Raw genomic sequence first — 18,361 nt, 5'->3', positions numbered from 1 at the left:
CCATGTTTAGGGGTAATAAAAGAAATTCTGAAAAACATGTCATTAACTGGAATCCAACAGAGCTCTTCTTGTGTTATTATGGAAGGGAAAGATGGAAAGACTGCATTTATTCTGGACTCTCCCCGTCCCCAATTTTTTAAATACTATATCACCTCTTCCTTTGGAAAGATGTATTTAAATATATATATATATATATATATATATATATATGCAGGTTTTGGTGTCCTCGGGTGTCTTCCCGTGTAAAAGTTGGGGTGTCTATGCGACGTTTCGACGAGGTCTCACTCGTCATCTTCAGGCTGGTGCTTTCGGCTTCTGTTCCAGCTCTGTTCCAGTAACAAGAAGCCGAAAGCACCAGCCTGAAGATGACGAGTGAGACCTCGTCGAAACGTCGCATAGACCCCCCAACTTTTACACGGGAAGACACCCGAGGACACCAAAACCTGCATTCCTGTACCCGTGAAAATCTACGAAAGCATATATATATATATATATATATATATATATATATATATATATATATATATATATATATATTTAAAAATAAAGCCAGGAATTTTAGCAGGTGAAGCTTGTCATTTAATGGCGCAGGTGCAGAGATTAAGATGCACCTGCCTACAGCTATATGAGTTATCGCTTCCTTAGCAAATCAGGTCATCTTCTTCCCATTGCCCACCTGCACCCCTCCTGCTGTTCAGCACACCTTAGAAAAGCAGAGGTTTGAGCCTGTTACAGAAATTACCAGGCCGGGGGGGGGGCACATCTTTAAAGTTAAATATTACAAATATTATGCCTGAATGTATCCTTTCAACTTGATAGCCCAGGGAAGTTACCTAGCTTAAAAAATAATATAAAATCATCTTCTTTCCCAGTTTCCTACCATTCCAAAGCTATTTTCCCCTTGAAAAAGGACTCCAGGAAGTTCTCAGATGCGACAATTGCTGGGCTCATTCTTAGCCAAAGGAAGCCAAATCTCATCACCTGACTCGCCTCAGGCTCCAGACATGCAAAGGAAAGTCTATTGTACTTTTGGGTGGTGGGTACTTAAGATATATTTGTCTATGCTAATCTTATACCTGAGTCTTACCCTGCCATGTCTGCTTATGCTAATCTTGTACCAAGGACTTGTCTGGACAGGTTTGCCAAGGTTAACTCCTCCCCTTTTGTGACATGTCAGTGATGTAGCAATGATATACCAATGATCCTGTACGAACTGTATTCTGGGATATGGTGGGAAAGTTTTAAAAGTCTTTGTCACCCCATCCTCGGGGTTCAAATTTGCTCTTTGAACCTATTGCGCAATAAACTTTGGTCTACAGCTATTTGCTCCCGTTGGCTGGACTCCTTAATTATTCCGCAGGGACCCGCAGGCTCTGCCCGACGAGCTGGGTGACTGAGCAGCCTCACACCTAGATTTTTCCATAACAGAGCCCCACATGTTTTATGTATGTTTGACTAGTGAGCAGGGATCTCTGCCCACTGGAAACAGATCTGTGAATGAGAATTCACACAGGGAAGTCACTGTGGATGGTGAAGGGTTAACTAAGGCAGCAAATCCTATGCACACTTAACTGAGAGTAAGCCCTACTGAACACACTTACTTCTGAGTAAACATGCATATAGAATCTGGCTGGAAAGGCTTAATCCAAGTGTGGGAAACATTTGGCCCTCCAGATGTTGCTGAAATTCAGCTCCCATCAGCTCTGGCCATTGACTATTCTTGCTGGGTTTGCTGGGAATAGGAGTTCATCAACATCTGGATGGCCACAGGTTGCCCCAAGCCTTCTGTGATCCAACACAGAGTAGAGCATCCTCAACCCTGAAAGGCTACTCAGAAGCCAACTCATTGAGTTCAACAGGTTTGTACAGAAGCGCAGCCTAAACCACAGATTTTAGGGGTTGAGCTGCAGAAAATAAAGGCATTTTTTAAAATGCATATTTGCCGGGGAGCCCTATTAAACTCAGTTGCACTTTCTTAAAACAGTGTTTGGTATAATGCAAAGCTTAGGACTGTTTTGTAAGCAGGGGAGAGTGGCAGGTTTTTAAAAAGAAGCAAACTTCTGGGCACTGACTCTGTCGCTGAAAGGAGAAAGCTCAACCTTGGGATCTGCAGCCCCCGTCGCCTCTCTTGGCCTCAGGGGTGGGCCAGCCCCGTTTGTTATTCACCTGGACATAGAATCATAGAATTGTAAAGTTGGAAGGTATCCCAAGAGCCATCTAGTTATCTCCTGCTTGGACTATTGCAATGTGTTCCATGTGGGGCTACCTTTGAAGGTGACCCGGAAACTACGACTAATCCAGAATGCGGCAGCTAGACTGGTGACTGGGAGTGGCCGCCGAGACCACCGATCTTGAAAGACCTACATTGGCTCCCAGTACGTTTCCGAGCACAATTCAAAGTGTTGATGCTGACCTTTAAAGCCCTAAATGGCCTTGGTCCAGTATATCTGAAGGAGCGTCTCCACCCCTATTGTTCTGCCCAGGCACTGAGGTCCAGCTCCGAGGGCCTTCTGGCGGTTCCCTCCCTGCGAGAAGTCAGGTTACAGGGAACCAGGCGGAGGGCCTTCTCGGTGGTGGCGCCCACCCTGTGGAACGCCCTCCCACCAGATGTCAAAGAGAACAACAACTACCAGACTTTTAGGAGACATCTGAAGGCAGCCCTGTTTAGGGAAGCTTTTAATGTTTGATGTATTACAGTATTTTAATATTTTTTTGGAACCTGCACAGAGTGGCTGGGGAAGCCCAGCCAGATGGACGGGGTATAAATAATAAATAATAATTATTATTATTATTATTATTATTATTATTATTGAAGCACTTGCAGTGCAAGGATCTCAATATGTGGTTCCCCATTCAGTGTGAAACCATACTGACTGCTTCGTTTTGGAAATGTACTAGCAGTTTCATTGCTGCACCACCAGCAGGGCACGGTACACTGCAGTTGCACATGGAAGCTAGACTCCAAGAGAGACGTGGCATCTATTAACCTGTGTCTGAGTCCCTGCCTTAAAGCCTTCGAGGCTGACCCCACCGCACATCCCGCAGGGTGCAGCGAGAGGAGCGTAGCCCCTTTAAAAACAAAAAGCTGCCTCCCTACTGGACGCGACACTCGCCGCGCGCACATCCGAACGCTCGCTCGCTCCGCTTCCTCCAATAACCTTAGCTTAAGTCCTGACCAATTGCGGCTCCCGGAGAGCCGGCGTCGGCCAATCAGCGCCGGCTAGTGACGCCGGCCAAAATGGCGGCGCCGTGAGTTTGGGGCGCGCTTCGCGGGGATCTTATATGGCGGCTAAGCGTCGGAAGGCGGCGGCCAGAGCGGAAGGGGAGGATATTCGCCTCCGGAGCCCCGTGAAGCGGAGCAGCAGTAGGCGGCGGAGACCCGCCGAGGGCGCCCAGGATGGAGAGAGTCCCCGCGGGCAGCGCGGCTCCGAGGGTGAGGCTCCGTGGGGGGACGAGCGCCCCTTGTCCCCGCGGGTCCCCCGAGGCACCGACCTCCTCGGCGGGTCCCGCCTGCCTCGGCGTCACCTCCGTGCCTCACGAAACGGCAGCCGCCCTTGGCTGAGCGGGAGTTTACTCCCGAGTAAGCAGCACGTAGGCAGAGCATCCCCCGGAAGGGTCTCTTACTCTTCCCCTGCCAAAGCCCCCGGTGCCATCCTGGCACGTGCATTCCTCACGGGCTGGGGGGGGAATAATATTAGGCTCCTTGTATAATTCGGGGAGGGACAGCCGTGTGTGTTGTTTGAGGCGAAAGCCAGACAGGGGCTTGTGCCTTAAAAGACTTCCCTATATATATAAGTGTGTGGGTATGTAAGTATACATACATACATATGCACAGTCATACCTCGAGTTGAATGTGCTTCGGGTTGAGCGCATTCGAGTTGCGCTCCGCGGCAACCTGGAAGTAACGGAGCGTGTTACACCGCATGCACAGACGCTCAAAATGACGTCACGCGCATGCATGGAAGTGGCGAAACGCGGCATGCGCAGATGCACCATTGCGTCTTGTGTTCCGTTCGGGATGTGAACAGGGCTCCGGAACGGATCCCGTTCGCATCCCGAGGTACCACTGTATGTATGTATATATATATATATATATATGCAGGTTTTGGTGTCCTCGGGTGTCTTCCCGTGTAAAAGTTGGGGTGTCTAGGCGACGTTTCGACGAGGTCTCACTCGTCATCTTCAGGCTGGTGCTTTCGGCTTCTTGTTACTGGAACAGAGCAGGATCTCAGTGTTTGAGTTCCTATAAATACTGTTGAGGGGGTGTGGTGTATAGCCTCCAATGTTCTGGGCAGAGAGGAAGTTCCCAGGCTAGTGTGCCTTTTCTTCTTTTGTTCCTTAATTACTTGAGGGATATCTTGAGTGATTTCTTGAGTGATATCCTGAGTACCACTTAGGTGGGTCATTAGGTGTGGATTAGTTGCTAAAGTCTTTGTGTCTTGACCTCTTGAACTTTGTGAAGAGTTTTTCTGAGAAGATGGCTGTACTGCACTTAGTTGTGCTCTGGCTTGGCTTCGTGTATAGGGGCGAGCTGTGGTTTTGTGGCCTGTGTCAGCCAGATCTGTGTAGGGATTGCAGGGGGGTGCAGCATCCGGAGGTGCCACCATGGTTTGGCTACTGGATGGTGTCTGTAATTTATCTGTGGAGAGGGTCTGGGTTTGGGTCTGGTGTGGTTGATTGGTGATAGCGTTCTGTGTGCCTCTAGATCTGGTGTCAGTTTTTGTGGGGAGGGCTAATTTCCAGATGTCTGGCAAGCGGGATGTGTCGTCACGCTTGTTCATGTTGTGAGGGTGTTTCTCTATCTCGATGGCTTCCATGATTATTCTCTTGTGGTGATGTTCCATGTTAAAGAGCAATTTGGAATCTGCAAAATTAATTTCGTGTCCTGTTTCTTTCATGTGTTGGAAAAGAGAGGAAGTTTTTTCTTCTTTTTTGACGGCATTCTTGTGTTCTGCGATACGTGCATTTATTCGTCTGTTTGTTTGTCCAATGTACGTGGCTGGGCAGACTTTGCAGGGTATTTCATAGACCCCTTGGTTTTCCAACTGGATTTTATCCTTGGGGTTTCTGAGGATATTGGCTATTTTTTGGTTGGTGCAAAAGGCTGTTTTGATATTGTGTTTATGGAGGATTTTGCTAATTTTATCTGTAGTGCCCTTGATATAAGGAAGGAGGGCCATGCCATTGTTTTCTTCTGTGTCTTGGTTTTTGGGGGGTGTTTCTTTTTGGATTAGCTTCGTAACCCTGTTTTGCTGGTATCCATTGGCAATTAACACATTTGAGAGATTCTGTAACTCAGTTGTCAAGTGGTCTTTGTCAGCCAGGCGTTTGGTTCTGGAGATGAGAGTCTTGGCTACGGAGTTTATTTGTGCAGGGTGGTGGTGTGATTGTGCATGTAAGTAGCGGTTGGTGTGTGTTTTTTTTCCGGTAGATAGTGTGTCCTAGGGAGCCATCAGGTTTTTTGTAGATTAGGACGTCAAGGAAGGGAAGTTGGTTGTTGGCTTCTATTTCCATAGTGAATTGTATTTTGGGGTGTAGGCTGTTGAGATGTGTGAGGAAGCTATCCAGTTTTTCCTTCCCGTGTGGCCAAATTACAAAGGTGTCGTCAACATATCTGAGCCAAAGTTTGGGTTTGTGTTCTGACTTGTCTAAAGCATTGGTTTCAAAGTGTTCCATGTACAGGTTTGCGATGACCGGTGAGAGGGGTGATCCCATAGGTGCTCCTTCTATCTGTTTGTATCTTTGTCCATTGTGGATGAAGTACGTGTTGGTTAGGCAGTGGTTGGTCAGGTCCAAGATGTATTCGGGGGGATTGTATTTGTTTTGAATGGCTGTCAAGGCCATTCAAGAAGCCGAAAGCACCAGCCTGAAGATGACGAGTGAGACCTCGTCGAAACGTCGCCTAGACACCCCAACTTTTACACGGGAAGACACCCGAGGACACCAAAACCTGCATTCCTGTACCCGTGAAAATCTACGAAAGCATATATATATATATATATATATATATATATATATATATATATATATATGCAGGTTTTGGTGTCCTCGGGTGTCTTCCCGTGTAAAAGTTGGGGTGTCTAGGCGACGTTTCGACGAGGTCTCACTCGTCATCTTCAGGCTGGTGCTTTCGGCTTCTTGTTACTGGAACAGAGCAGGATCTCAGTGTTTGAGTTCCTATAAATACTGTTGAGGGGGTGTGGTGTATAGCCTCCAATGTTCTGGGCAGAGAGGAAGTTCCCAGGCTAGCCTGGGAACTAGCCTGGGAACTTCCTCTCTGCCCAGAACATTGGAGGCTATACACCACACCCCCTCAACAGTATTTATAGGAACTCAAACACTGAGATCCTGCTCTGTTCCAGTAACAAGAAGCCGAAAGCACCAGCCTGAAGATGACGAGTGAGACCTCGTCGAAACGTCGCCTAGACACCCCAACTTTTACACGGGAAGACACCCGAGGACACCAAAACCTGCATTCCTGTACCCGTGAAAATCTACGAAAGCATATATATATATATATATACACACACACACACACATATACACAGCCCCCCATATATAAATATATAGCCACACCCACCAACCCACACATATGTACACCCACACTCACTCACTCACTCTCAGGGCGGTTCACAGAAGAAATTCACTACGACACCTGCTAGCCTTTACCAGCCGGGTGCCCTCCAGATGTTTTGCATTATACAAGGCCCCCGGTTTGCTTGCTGGTTGTAACAGAAGCAGGAGCCTGAAGCCAATTGAGATCACCTGGTTGAGAAAGGCTGGTCTGTGCTGCAGTAGTTTTGTAAGTCTTTTAAGAGGCTGCAGCACTCTTTGCACGTTAATACGTAGAACCCATGCAGAAGAGCCTATGTGCCTGAAGGAAAGAGCGCTTCCTGGCACCTAGAATAATAATAATAATAAAAATCTCGTGCAAATGCTAAGGGACACTTGCAGATCAGTTTTAATTCGAAATTCATAGTTGCTTGTTGCTGCCCTCGATTGAAAGGTGCCCATTGACCTACAAATGCCTCTCTTGGGAAAATGGGAGACCCTCCCAAGCTACAGTTCATAAACATCTTGGTTATTAAAAACTGAAGCCAGCGCTGAAGAACAAAAGGTTATAAAAATAGGAGTTGCATATGTCCTTTGATATGCCGAACAACAACAACAAAAAGTTTATTAGGTGGTTTTTCCAAGACCCCCAACAATTTTCAAGTGGTTCATGAAAAGCTTGAGAACCATGGTTTTAAAAAGCAAGCATTGCAATTTGCTACAGTAAGAGAGGAGAGAAAAGAGATTGATTGTGGCAGCTGTGTTTGTATATTGCCCCCTCAGGTGCAATATTTGTCCATATTGCCATGGAGGTGGGCACCAGTGTACTTGTCAAGAAACTACTCCTCTCATCACAGAGCCTTACTCTGTGAATTATCTTCCAATAATGTTACTAGACCTGCAGGATAATTCACTGGTTTTATGTGAATAGATTGCAGCCCACTGTACAAACTTGCATATATATTTGCCTCTGACCCAGCTTTCCACTGCCATGTAGTCCTTGGAAGGCTGCCCTTCCTCGGGCTGAAAAAAGTTCATCCAGTCCCCACTGCCTGGTCTGCATTTTAGAATCATAGAATTGTAGAGCTGGAAGTGTAGTATTCCTGGACTTGGGCCTAGAAAGTTAATAATAATAATAATAATAATAATAATAATAATATCTTTATTGTCATTGCCCCCTCTCAGGGACAACGAAATTACTTGGCTGCTCCATCCACCCAGATAGGGCACTCCACTCAAAATCAGAACAACTATAAAAACACTAATTAAAACAATATAATATAATACAGCAAGGAAGATTAGATGACTTTCAAAGTCCAGGTTTCCCATTCAGGGCCGAGATCGCTCTGGAGAAGAAGCTGTTCTTGAGACGGCTCGTTCTTGTCATCATCGTCCTGTATCTCCGTCCCGACGGTAGGAGCTCGAAGAGACAGTGACCAGGATGCGATGGATCTTTTACTATGTCCAGTACCTTCCTATGGCACCTTGTGGCATAAATCTGCTCTAAGGTGGAGAGTGGGCAGCCAACAATGCTCTCTGCTGCCTTAACAACTCTGCACAGCGCCATGCTGTCCTGGGTAGTACAGCTTCCGTACTACACACATAAGCCATAAGTGAGCACGCTCTCAATGGCACAGTGATAGAAGGCAAGCAGCAGTTTCTGTGGAAGATGGTTTTTCCTTAGGATTCTTAAAAAGTACAGTCTCTGCTGTGCCTTCTTCACAAGCCCCCTTGTGTTGACACTCCAGGACAGATCCTCTTGTAATTCAATACCCAAAAATCTGAACGTTGTTACCCTCTCCACATAGACCCCATGATGTTAACAGAAAGTTAACATCATCTTAGAATCTGAGCTGCACTTGTGTTCTTTCAGAATGGCAAATAGCTTCTGCAGTTATGTAGAGCTCCAGGGAAGCCAATGTGATTGGTCCTCAATCAAACATTTAGGATGGGGCAGAAGAAAACTGATTGAACTCTGCTGTAGCTCAGTAGTAGAACACCTGTGTTGCTGAGCAAGAGATCCCAGGTTCAATCCCAGTATCTTCAGGCAGAGCTGGGAAAGACTTGTGTCTGAAACCCTGGAGAGCTGGCGCTCAGTGTAGTCAGTACTCGGCTAGATGGACCAGTGGTCTGACTTTATCTAGGACAATTTCCTGTTTTGATAAATATTGCCTGTATTGGTAAATCTGCTCCAATCAGTTTCAAATCTTGAACTGCTTCATTAGGGTGCAGAAATCGCATGTAACAGTTTTGCTTATTTCTACAGAAGTGTTTTTGTTTGTGCATGTATTCACACAGAAACAAGTTCATATAAGACTCCGAAAAGAAAGCTGCCTGCCAGTTCACGTTTGCCTATATTTAGTTCTCCTTCAAATGAAACTGATGTACAGCAAGAAATCTTCTGGGATCCCCAGTCACCAAGTGCATATAAGCTAGGTATCTACTTATTATCGTTCTTATTTCACGTCTGCCTTATTTATATCCGTATTTAATCATTTGGGAATATATGGCGAGAGACCTAAATGGTCTAGTGCCAGTTTGTCTGAAGGGTCACCTGTTTCTGTATGCACTTGTCTAATCATTAAAAACTTCAGCCGTGGGCCTGCTGATGGCACCCCTAACTTCAGAGGGGAAGTGAGTAGCATCAAGGAGTCGGGCTATCTTTGTGCTGGTTCCCTGGTTGTAGAACTCTGCAGGTTCTTTCACTAGGGTGCTATATGGCTGGTAAAGGTAAAGGGACCCCTGACCATTAGGTCCAGTCGTGACTGACTCTGGGGTTGCGGCGCTCATCTCGCTTTACTGGCCGAGGGAGCCGACGTACAGCTTCCGGGTTATGTGGCCAGCATGACAAAGCCGCTTCTGGCGAACCAGAGCAGTGCACGGAAACGCCGTTTACCTTACTGCTGGAGTGGTACCTGTTTATCTACTTGCACTTTGACGTGCTTTCGAAGTGCTAGGTTGGCAGGAGCAGGGACTGAGCAATGGGAGCTCACCCCGTTGCAAGGATTCGAACCGCCAACCTTCTGATCGGCACGTCCTAGGCTCTGTGGTTTCTGGGTGCTAATTAAAAATAAAGAAAACATGTCTCTTTCCCTCTTCAAGTATCTAGATTCTTACGTATACTTAAGTATCTAGGTACAGTCATACCTCGGAATAAATACGCTTCAGGTTGAAAACTTTCAGGTTGCGCTCTGCAGTGACCCGGAAGTAATGGAGTGCGTTACGTCCGGGTTTCGCCGCTTGCGCATGCACAGACGGTCAAAATGACGTCACATGCATGCGTGGAAGCGACGAAACGCAACCCACGCAAGCTCTGTCGTGTCTTGCGTTCCGTTTGAGATGCGAACAGGGCTCCGGAACAAATCCCGTTTGCATCCCGAGAGACCACTGTACTTGATTTTTAGCAAGTGAGACTGCAACAAAATGTTGCAGTGTATCCGCCGTCAAAGCGTCTGCTGGCTTCCAGTGTACTTTCCAAACAGGGGATTCCGCTCTCTCAATGCTGATTCTTGTCAAATGACATTTTAATTATGGATTAGATTGATATTTTTTATAGTATTTGTAAACTGCCTTAGAGATCTTGTGACTGAAAAACGGAAGAGAAAATTTACCAACTTTGATTTCCTATTCCAACTCTGGAGCACATTGTTTTAATTTTTTTTACTGCCATCACGCTATAAATTCTGTTATGCAGGAAGTCATACGCTTAAATATTTGCAGGGGCTAGTCTGCTTCCAAGTTATGGAAATCTCTATCGTCTAGTGATTAGCAGTTGCTAGAAAGGTTTTTGTTTTGTTTTTCAGGCAATGGACAAAAGAAGCAGTTGGTTAGTGGGCATACAGTTGAGATTTCAGAAATTGTTAATCGGATTGCTCCCCATGTAAGTATTACTTTCTAAGGTAATGCTGCATAGTCCCAACCCATTTTCTTTCTTTTGCAGAAACAGCCTTCATTGTGAAAGGAGTTTCTTCTTGAGAAATTCTAATGTCTGTATAGTTAGAAAGGAAACTTGCATAAAAGTAAACCATATATACAAATTCAAGTGGTGTAGTTAACTGATGTTATCAATAATAATAATAATAATAATAATTTTTATTTATACCCCGTCCTCCCCAGCCAAGGCCGGGCTCAGGGCACCTAACAAGCAATAATAAAAACAAGTTGAATGATTACAACTTAAAAACAAAATTAAAATACAACATTAAAATATTGAAACATAAAAATATTAAAATGTAGCCTCATTGCAGGAGGAGAAAGGAAAAGAAAAAAGAAAGAGAGGGGGGGAGGGAATCAAATTGGCTCCAAGCCAAAGGCCAGGCGGAACAACTCTGTCTTGCAGACCCTGCGGAAAGAAATCAGATCCTGCAGGGCCCTGGTCTCATGAGGCAGAGTGTTCCACCAGGCCAGTGTTGAAAAGGCCCTGGCTCTGGTTGAAGCCAATCTAACTTCCTTAGGACCCGGGACCACTAGGGTGTTGCTATTTATGGACCTTGAGGCTCTCTATGGGGCATACTGGGAGAGGGGGTCCTAGGCTGTGAAGGGCTTTAAAGGTCAAAAGCAGCACCTTAAATCTGACCCTGTACTCCACCGGGAGCCAGTGCAGCTGGAAAAGCACTGGGTGAATATGCTCCCATGGCAGAGACTCCATGAGGAGCCTCGCTGCAGCATTCTGCACTCGCTGGAGTTTCTGGGACACCTTCAAGGGCAGCCCCGCGTAGAGCGAATTACAGTAGTCAAGCCTGGAGGTGACCGTCGCATGGATCACTGTACATTAGCATGTACCTTTTCACTTTAGGAGATACAAGTGAGACCTGCAACCAACCATTGCAGTGCTTTCTCTTTCTTAACAAGGAGGACTCTTTGTTTGGAGTTCTAGCCAGCTATTCCCTCAAAACGGGTCATTAACAATCAGCGTTCTGTGGTTCCTACTCATGCTTGGTTCTCAATTGGGCTTGTGATGCGGGGTGCCCTCTTTGGTTTGTTTTTTCATCTTTGTTTTCCCCCAAAGCATAGTGTTTCTTTAACCCTGTCAGCAGCCACAACCTGACTTCAGTATTAAAGGGAGTGGGTTGTATCCAGCATTGGTCATAGTCAGAATAAAGCCATTGGAATTAATGGAAATCGCGAACTTGGATCCATTAATTTCACTGGGTTTACTCTGAGTAGAACTTCGTGAGATACAACCCAATAGTACCAGCAGACTACAAGGAAAGAGTTCCGGTGCCATGAAACATGACTGCCCTCTCTTCAGACTCAAATCTGCATAATTACCCAGAGCAAGAGTACAAGGCAAGCAGAAGATGCTGTTCCATCTCTTCACTCTTGTCATTCCTTGCATGCTCATAGAAACGCGACATGAACAGGCAGTTAGAGCAAGAAGGAGAAGGACCAGAAGGCTCCAGAGAGTGGCACCAAGCCCTCTGCAGTGTTGTAGACCTTGACATCAATGCCTGCTCACTGCACTTTGTGTTCAAGAACTGATGGCGTTCTCTTCCTTCTCCTCTACCTCAGTTTCAACCTGAAGTATAACAGTGTTGTTTTTTTTCAACTATGGCTCCTAAGCTGTGCAGCATCCTCCATAGAGAGACGCACCTGTCCACGTCATTGCTTGGTTTTCAGCTGGCAGCGGGGATGTGGCTTTTTAAGGAGGATTTTGGAGTGGTGTAGTTAAATCTCTGTTCTATGGACGTACTCTGCAGTCATTTTGAAATTTTGCCCTTGGTATTTTTCTGTTGTTGGCTGTGTCTCTTGGACTAGGATATTATTTAGAGGGTTTTGTTGGGGGTGGTTGTTGCTGTTGTCAATATTAAGTTTTGTATCTTTATTTTAGATCTTATTATGATTTAAGCGGAAATTGTTTGATTTAGTTGTGTACTTTGGATGTTTTGATTATTTGTGACTACTTTTGTTATGTTTATAACTATGCAATTTTTTTCCAAGTAAGCCACCTTGAGCGTGGTTTGAACTATGAAAAGAAGGCATACAAATAAAATTAAGTTTGTATTAACGGTATTGGTGGTAATGCCTGGATTATGTTAATAGTATTGTTATTATTACTACTACTGTTACAAATGTTGTAATAAATAAATGCTTTTAAAAATAGTTTTGAAAGCTGGTACGATTGATTGATACTCGTGTTTAATAAGGGTGTTCACATATTTGATTCTTACTGTTCAGGATGAAAAACCTGCCTGCTCTGAAGGATCTCTTCTTGGGTTTTGGATTGGTGATGATGCAATTCCATGTACTCCTGGAATGCCAAAAGTACGATGTAGAACAAAAGTAAATGGCGCAAGGTGTGTTTTATTCCAAAATGAATTCTTTCAGAATAGTAATTAAATCCACAAAACTTGTAGATATTGTAACCTAAAAGAGATTGATTTCTCTCTTCACAATGGTAGCTCCATGATTATGAAACATTCTGCTGGTGAAGATCTACTGTCCTTCCTCTATATCTGCTATTAGACTGCAATGCAGTACATGCTTAGTTAGGAGTAAGTCACATTGAACTTTATTAACTTCAAGCTGTTGGACAGTTAGTGAAAACCTTATAGTTTGAGTCCATTTTTAAGATAGAATGTAGGCTTGAAATTATCTTCTATTGGCTTTTAATTGTCGTTTCTGTCTTATTTTAATTAATTTCATTTGCTTATCTGATACTGTGGTTTTAGGTTGTTTGATGGCGATTTTTTGATTGATTTCATTTTGTAATCCTGTGGTTTTATTTGTAAGCTGCTTTGAATACCCTTAGAAAAGTGGGGTAAAATAATGAACTGAAGAGTAAAAAAAATGTGCCTCATTTGAGTTACACTGTATGTTTTCTAATAGCTATAAAACAAGTAAGCCATTTCAAAATGCATTGTGTTCCTAATGCATTTTCACCTTCTGCTCATTCTCCTAGAGGACTTCAGTTGAGAAACAGAGAAGAAGAGCTTATGAAGTTGGCAAAGCAATTTGATAAAAGCATGACTGATGCAATCCAGGATCAAAGTGCTCCATTCCAGAATAGCCACATTTTATCAGAGGCAATGATATCAGTTGAACAACAAGATGAAGCACAGATGGAAAATCAACAGCACTTCCTTGGAGAGCATCCCCAAACTGATGATGTCTTGCCCTTTGGAGAAGTTAAGAAGAGTGCCGGGACAGTTGAGCATTGTGAAAACAGCAGCCAGAAGTCCATAGATCTTGATGTTGAAGGAGCACTCAATGCTCTCTTTGATGGCCCTACCCAGCAATGTAGTGGTCAGCTGAGCGAAGGCCTATCAGATTGCTCATTGAACGATAGTTTGCTGGAGGAAGGGTGCCTTCCAGTTGAATTCACAGCTGCTACTGAATCTGTGATTGAAGATGCACATCAGAGACAAGATTCATCACCTGCTACGAGATCTATGGAACACTTGCCTGCTGAAAAAGCTAAAATGGCTTCTGAACAAACGGTTCCAAGTGCAGTCTCTTCTGAGATAGAATCTGTTGTCTCAAATAAGCTTGATGGGATTGTGGGTGATGATTTTGATGACTGGGGTGCTGATTTGCTGCCAGACGATTCATTTCTAATGCAAATTACTCAGAACCCTGAAGTGATCAATGTTCCACAAAATGCTTTAGCTCATACCTCTAACAAAACCAGTGAAACAAAGGAAGGAACTATAGATTCTGAGAAACCTTACGGTGCCCATTGTGCAGTTTTAAATTCCTCTGACAGTGTTCCAGCATCACATGCTGTGGAAAAGCAAAGTGTTAAGATAGGAAAGACAAAGGGTGTCCTGTATGACGAATGTAATTTAAAACCCAATAAACTAAACTCTGTTTCTAAAAGTCAAAACAAGATTTCTGCTTCAGTGAAACCTGAAAAGGAGAGTATATGTGAAGGCTTTACTCAACTAAAATCTGCCACTGTCACCAGTTCTTCTGGAAAAAAAGCTGCTTTTTCAGTAAATTCTGATGCCCCTGTATTACGGACTGAAAAATACAGAAATGGTATGCACAGTATATGCCATCAGTCATCTACGGTTTCTGCCAATACAAGGCCTCACGACCTAAGGAAGGTGGCTAAGCAAGTCAGCACAGGTCATCTAAAGCAGATGGAAGTGACAAAGAGGAATGTGTTTTCATTTGATGATTGGAACGAGCCTAGGTTCTCGGATCAAGTTTTAGAATTGTTTTGTGATTCCGATAGTCTTTGGGGCACAAGTTGTGATGATGCTGATGACGATGACTTGCTTTATCAAGCCTGTGGGGATGTCGAAAAAACTAGTCTGAGCCAAGTTGCGGTGAAAGAGAACAAAAAAGCTAAATTGGTGATAGGAAATGCTTCCAAGTTAGAGGTTGGTTCTTGCCTCTCAGGACCCACGCAAGAACTTTCTAACGTCCCACAGCCTCAAAAGAGCCGTATGGGTAGGAAAACCTTCTCGTTCCATGCTCCTGCTACAGCTACAACACTACGGATGAACGAGAGCTGCTCAGATACTTCTGACAAGCACAAATGGGCACAGTGTAACATGGACATCATAAACAGTATTCCAGGGAAACTCAATAGGTCAAGTTCAGTGCCTGGAGACTGTTTCACTTCTGTAACTGACTCAACTACTCTCTCAAATATGTGTCTGAGTGTTAATAATATACGGTGGCAGAAGGACCTGTGCCATGTAAGCAAAGTACAAAATAGTGGCAGTATTAATCAAGTGCCAGCTGAGAAATCAAAGTATGGGTTCAGGAAGAGCTATAGTTCCCAAGACCTAGGAATGGACCATAAAAATGTAAATACAGGCAACCTTTCAAGAACAAATGTAGCATTGGGGGAAAGCAAGAATCCACCAAACGTCCTGCTGCAGACAGGGAAGCAGCTGAACACAAAGCCAGTCTTTAAGAGGCACCTCTCTGAGTGTTTCTCCCAGTCTGAAACAGGTAGGTTTTCAGAATAGCAAGCTGACTGTTAATTTCGACTTCATTTTAAGCATAAATGACTGGAAAGGTTTTCAAGCAGTCTTTTTAGGCAGTCCTGAAAAACAAGATCTCAAAATTATTTCCTTATTCCCTTGCTCACATGTCAACACGTGATATCCATCAAAGGGACGTAAGATTTCTGAAATTCCTTGTCTTTTAGGCACAGAAGCCTCACCTTCTGGAAATGGAGGCCTTTTTTTAGTCACTTCCTGTTTTGAAAACCAAACACATTTTAGTAACCATGTGGGTTAGAAACTTACCATAGAATTGTAGAGTTGGGAGGGACCACAAGGGTCATCTAGTCCAACCCCCTACAATGCAGGAATCTTTCACCCAACGTGTGACTCAAACCCATGTCACTTAGCTCAATCGGTGGAGCGTAAGATTTTAATCTAACTTACTTTGTTTTGAAAAGGAAAACTGAGATTGTTAAGTCTCTCCCTCATTGGTGTGTTACAAACTAGAAGACAGATAAAACCAGCTTGTCTGTTAGACATTAAAGGCCTGGCAACACACAGGGAACAAAATTTAGAATAATGCAACATGCTTAATGTACTATTGTGGTTACAGGTAGGTAGCCGTGTTGGTCTGCCATAGTCGAAACAAAATAAAAAAAATTCCTTCCAGTAGCACCTTAGAGACCAACTAAGTTTGTTATTGGTATGAGCTTTTGTGTGCATGCACGCTTCTTCAGATACACTGGAATAGAAGTCACCAGACCCTTATATATAGTGAGATGGTGGGGAGGGGTATTACTCAGGTTTACGTCAACAGGTTTATCGTGCCTATCAGCCAATCACCCATTCCCATCACCCTTCTGAGTAATACCCCTCCCCACCCTCTCACTATATATAAAGGTCTGGTGACTTCTGTTTCAGTGTATCTGAAGAAGTGTGCATGCACACAAAAGCTCATACCAAGAACTAACTTAGTTGGTCTCTAAGGTGCTACTGGAAGGAATTTTTGTACTATTGTGGGTTACTGATGCAAATAAATGTTTTGCTAGGTTATCGTGTCCCAGTCTTGCAACCTCTGGTTATTTCTTCTCCCCCATCAACCTTTGTTACCATATTTGTTTAAAACTTCCATTATACGTGATCCATACTTTTGTAAACCCCAGAAAAGTTTCTCTTCCCAATTTTCACTATTCCCTTTTCTGGTATTGGACAGTACCTTGGATTCCGATTCCTAATCATTCAATTGGAAGAGCATGAGAATTAATATCAGGGTCATGGTTTTGAGCCCCACATTGGGTGAAAGATTCCTGCATTGCAGGGGGTTGGACTAGATGATCCTGGTGGCCCCTTCCAACTCTGTTTCTATGATTTATGATCTAATTGAAGAGCTGACTTACAAATGTATTAGAACCATCAACCTTCACTTTGCTCAATGGACATCGACGCAGCGGGCTTTGTATTTGTTGCATTAATGCATTGAAAGACAAACCTTACTACAGTGGTGCCTCGCTAGACGAAAAGAATTCGTTCCGCGATTCTCTTCGTCTAGCGGTTTTTTTCGTCTTGCGAAGCAAGCCCATTGACAGCTTAGCGGATTAGCGCTACAGCTGTCTAGCGGCTTCTAGCGATCAGCTGTTAAGCTGCTTATCAGCGGAACAGCTGATAAGCGGCTTAGCGGCTTAGGAAAAGGGCGGAAAAAGCGGGAAAAAACCGCGGAGGGATGCAAGATTTTTTCGTCTTGCAAAGCAACCCCATAGGGAAATTCGTTTTGCGAAGCGCCTCCAAAACGGAAAGCCCTTTCGTCTAGCGGGTTTTCCGTCTTGTGAGGCATTCGTCTTGCGGGGCACCACTGTACCTTCAGATCATGCCGCTTAATAATTCAGTTACTAATGCATGTCTACTTTTGCAGAACAGAAAAGCAGAAAGTGTTCTCAGGAAGAAATTGCAAGGAAAAAGCAAGAAGCTCTTGAGCGGAGAAAATGGAAAATGCAGGCGTTGCTCAAAAATACAGCACCTACCTGAGCTGGCAGATTTGGAAATGGAGGAGTTGGCAGAAGATGGGCAGGAGAATAATCAAAGACACTAAGCAGACATTATTATTCTGTCCTACCTATTTTTTTCACCTTGCTCTGTCTAGATTCTTAAACAAAATACCAATAACTGACAGGCAAGGAGCTGCTCTATTTTGTTTTGGATTTTGAAACACTATTGTTTACATCTGTGAATGGTTTTTCTGGTACTCAGTTACTTTGCTTAACAAGAAGTTTGGCATCAACTGTGCCATGTCAAAGAAGTTTTTATCTGGGAATATGTGAAAGGTCCAGTGTCTCAAGGTGTTTGAATTGAATAGCAATCTGGTTGCGAACCCGTTCCCAATACAAAGCAACTCCTATGCCATTTATTCTAGGGCTTTTGTTGGCATTGCTTCAAACGGAGCAGCTAGTGGCATGTAGCCATAGAATAAATAAAAAACTGCCATGTTTAGCTTAGACATCTATTCACAGCTCAAGACCATTTTTATTTTTGGGTTGCCACAGCAGTATAGGGGGAAGTGATTTTTTTTTATTTTGTGAACAGACAGTACAACGAAGGAAAGTTAAAGTTTTCTAAGATTTATTTATCTTTGTAAATTACGTATGATTTGTAAAATGTGATTAAAAATGGCAACTGCTTCTATCACGTTGCTCTTTTCGGTTCCATAAGTGGGAATTGCTTCATATAAAGAATCAGCATCATGCTTCCCTGCCATGAAGTTGTGCTACCTACATTATGTGGCAAGCTCCAGTAGATGAACTCTTGCAGCCCAGCTGGGGGAATTATGGGCCTCCAGATGTTTTTGGACCACAACTCCCATCATCCCTGACCGTTGGCCATGCTGCCTGGGGCTGATGGGAGTTGTAGCCCAG

General features: G+C 44.1%; 1 protein-coding gene across 1 annotated transcript; it reads left to right on the top strand.

Moving 5' to 3' along the window:
* Positions 1–3,274: 3,274 nt before the first annotated feature.
* ETAA1 (ETAA1 activator of ATR kinase) lies at positions 3,275–18,131 on the top strand. Its single transcript, XM_081898546.1, has 6 exons — positions 3,275–3,433; positions 8,851–8,988; positions 10,356–10,432; positions 12,730–12,848; positions 13,454–15,459; positions 17,365–18,131. Exons 1-6 carry the CDS (start codon positions 3,283–3,285, stop codon positions 17,475–17,477), a joined length of 2,604 nt encoding a protein of 867 aa, XP_081754672.1. The 5' UTR covers positions 3,275–3,282; the 3' UTR covers positions 17,478–18,131.
* The last annotated feature ends 230 nt before the right edge of the window (positions 18,132–18,361 follow it).

This window comes from Podarcis melisellensis (assembly GCF_964234715.1).
Source record: "Podarcis melisellensis genome assembly, chromosome: 2".
NCBI lineage: Eukaryota > Metazoa > Chordata > Lepidosauria > Squamata > Lacertidae > Podarcis > Podarcis melisellensis.
This window is presented reverse-complemented; position numbering and strand designations above follow the sequence as displayed.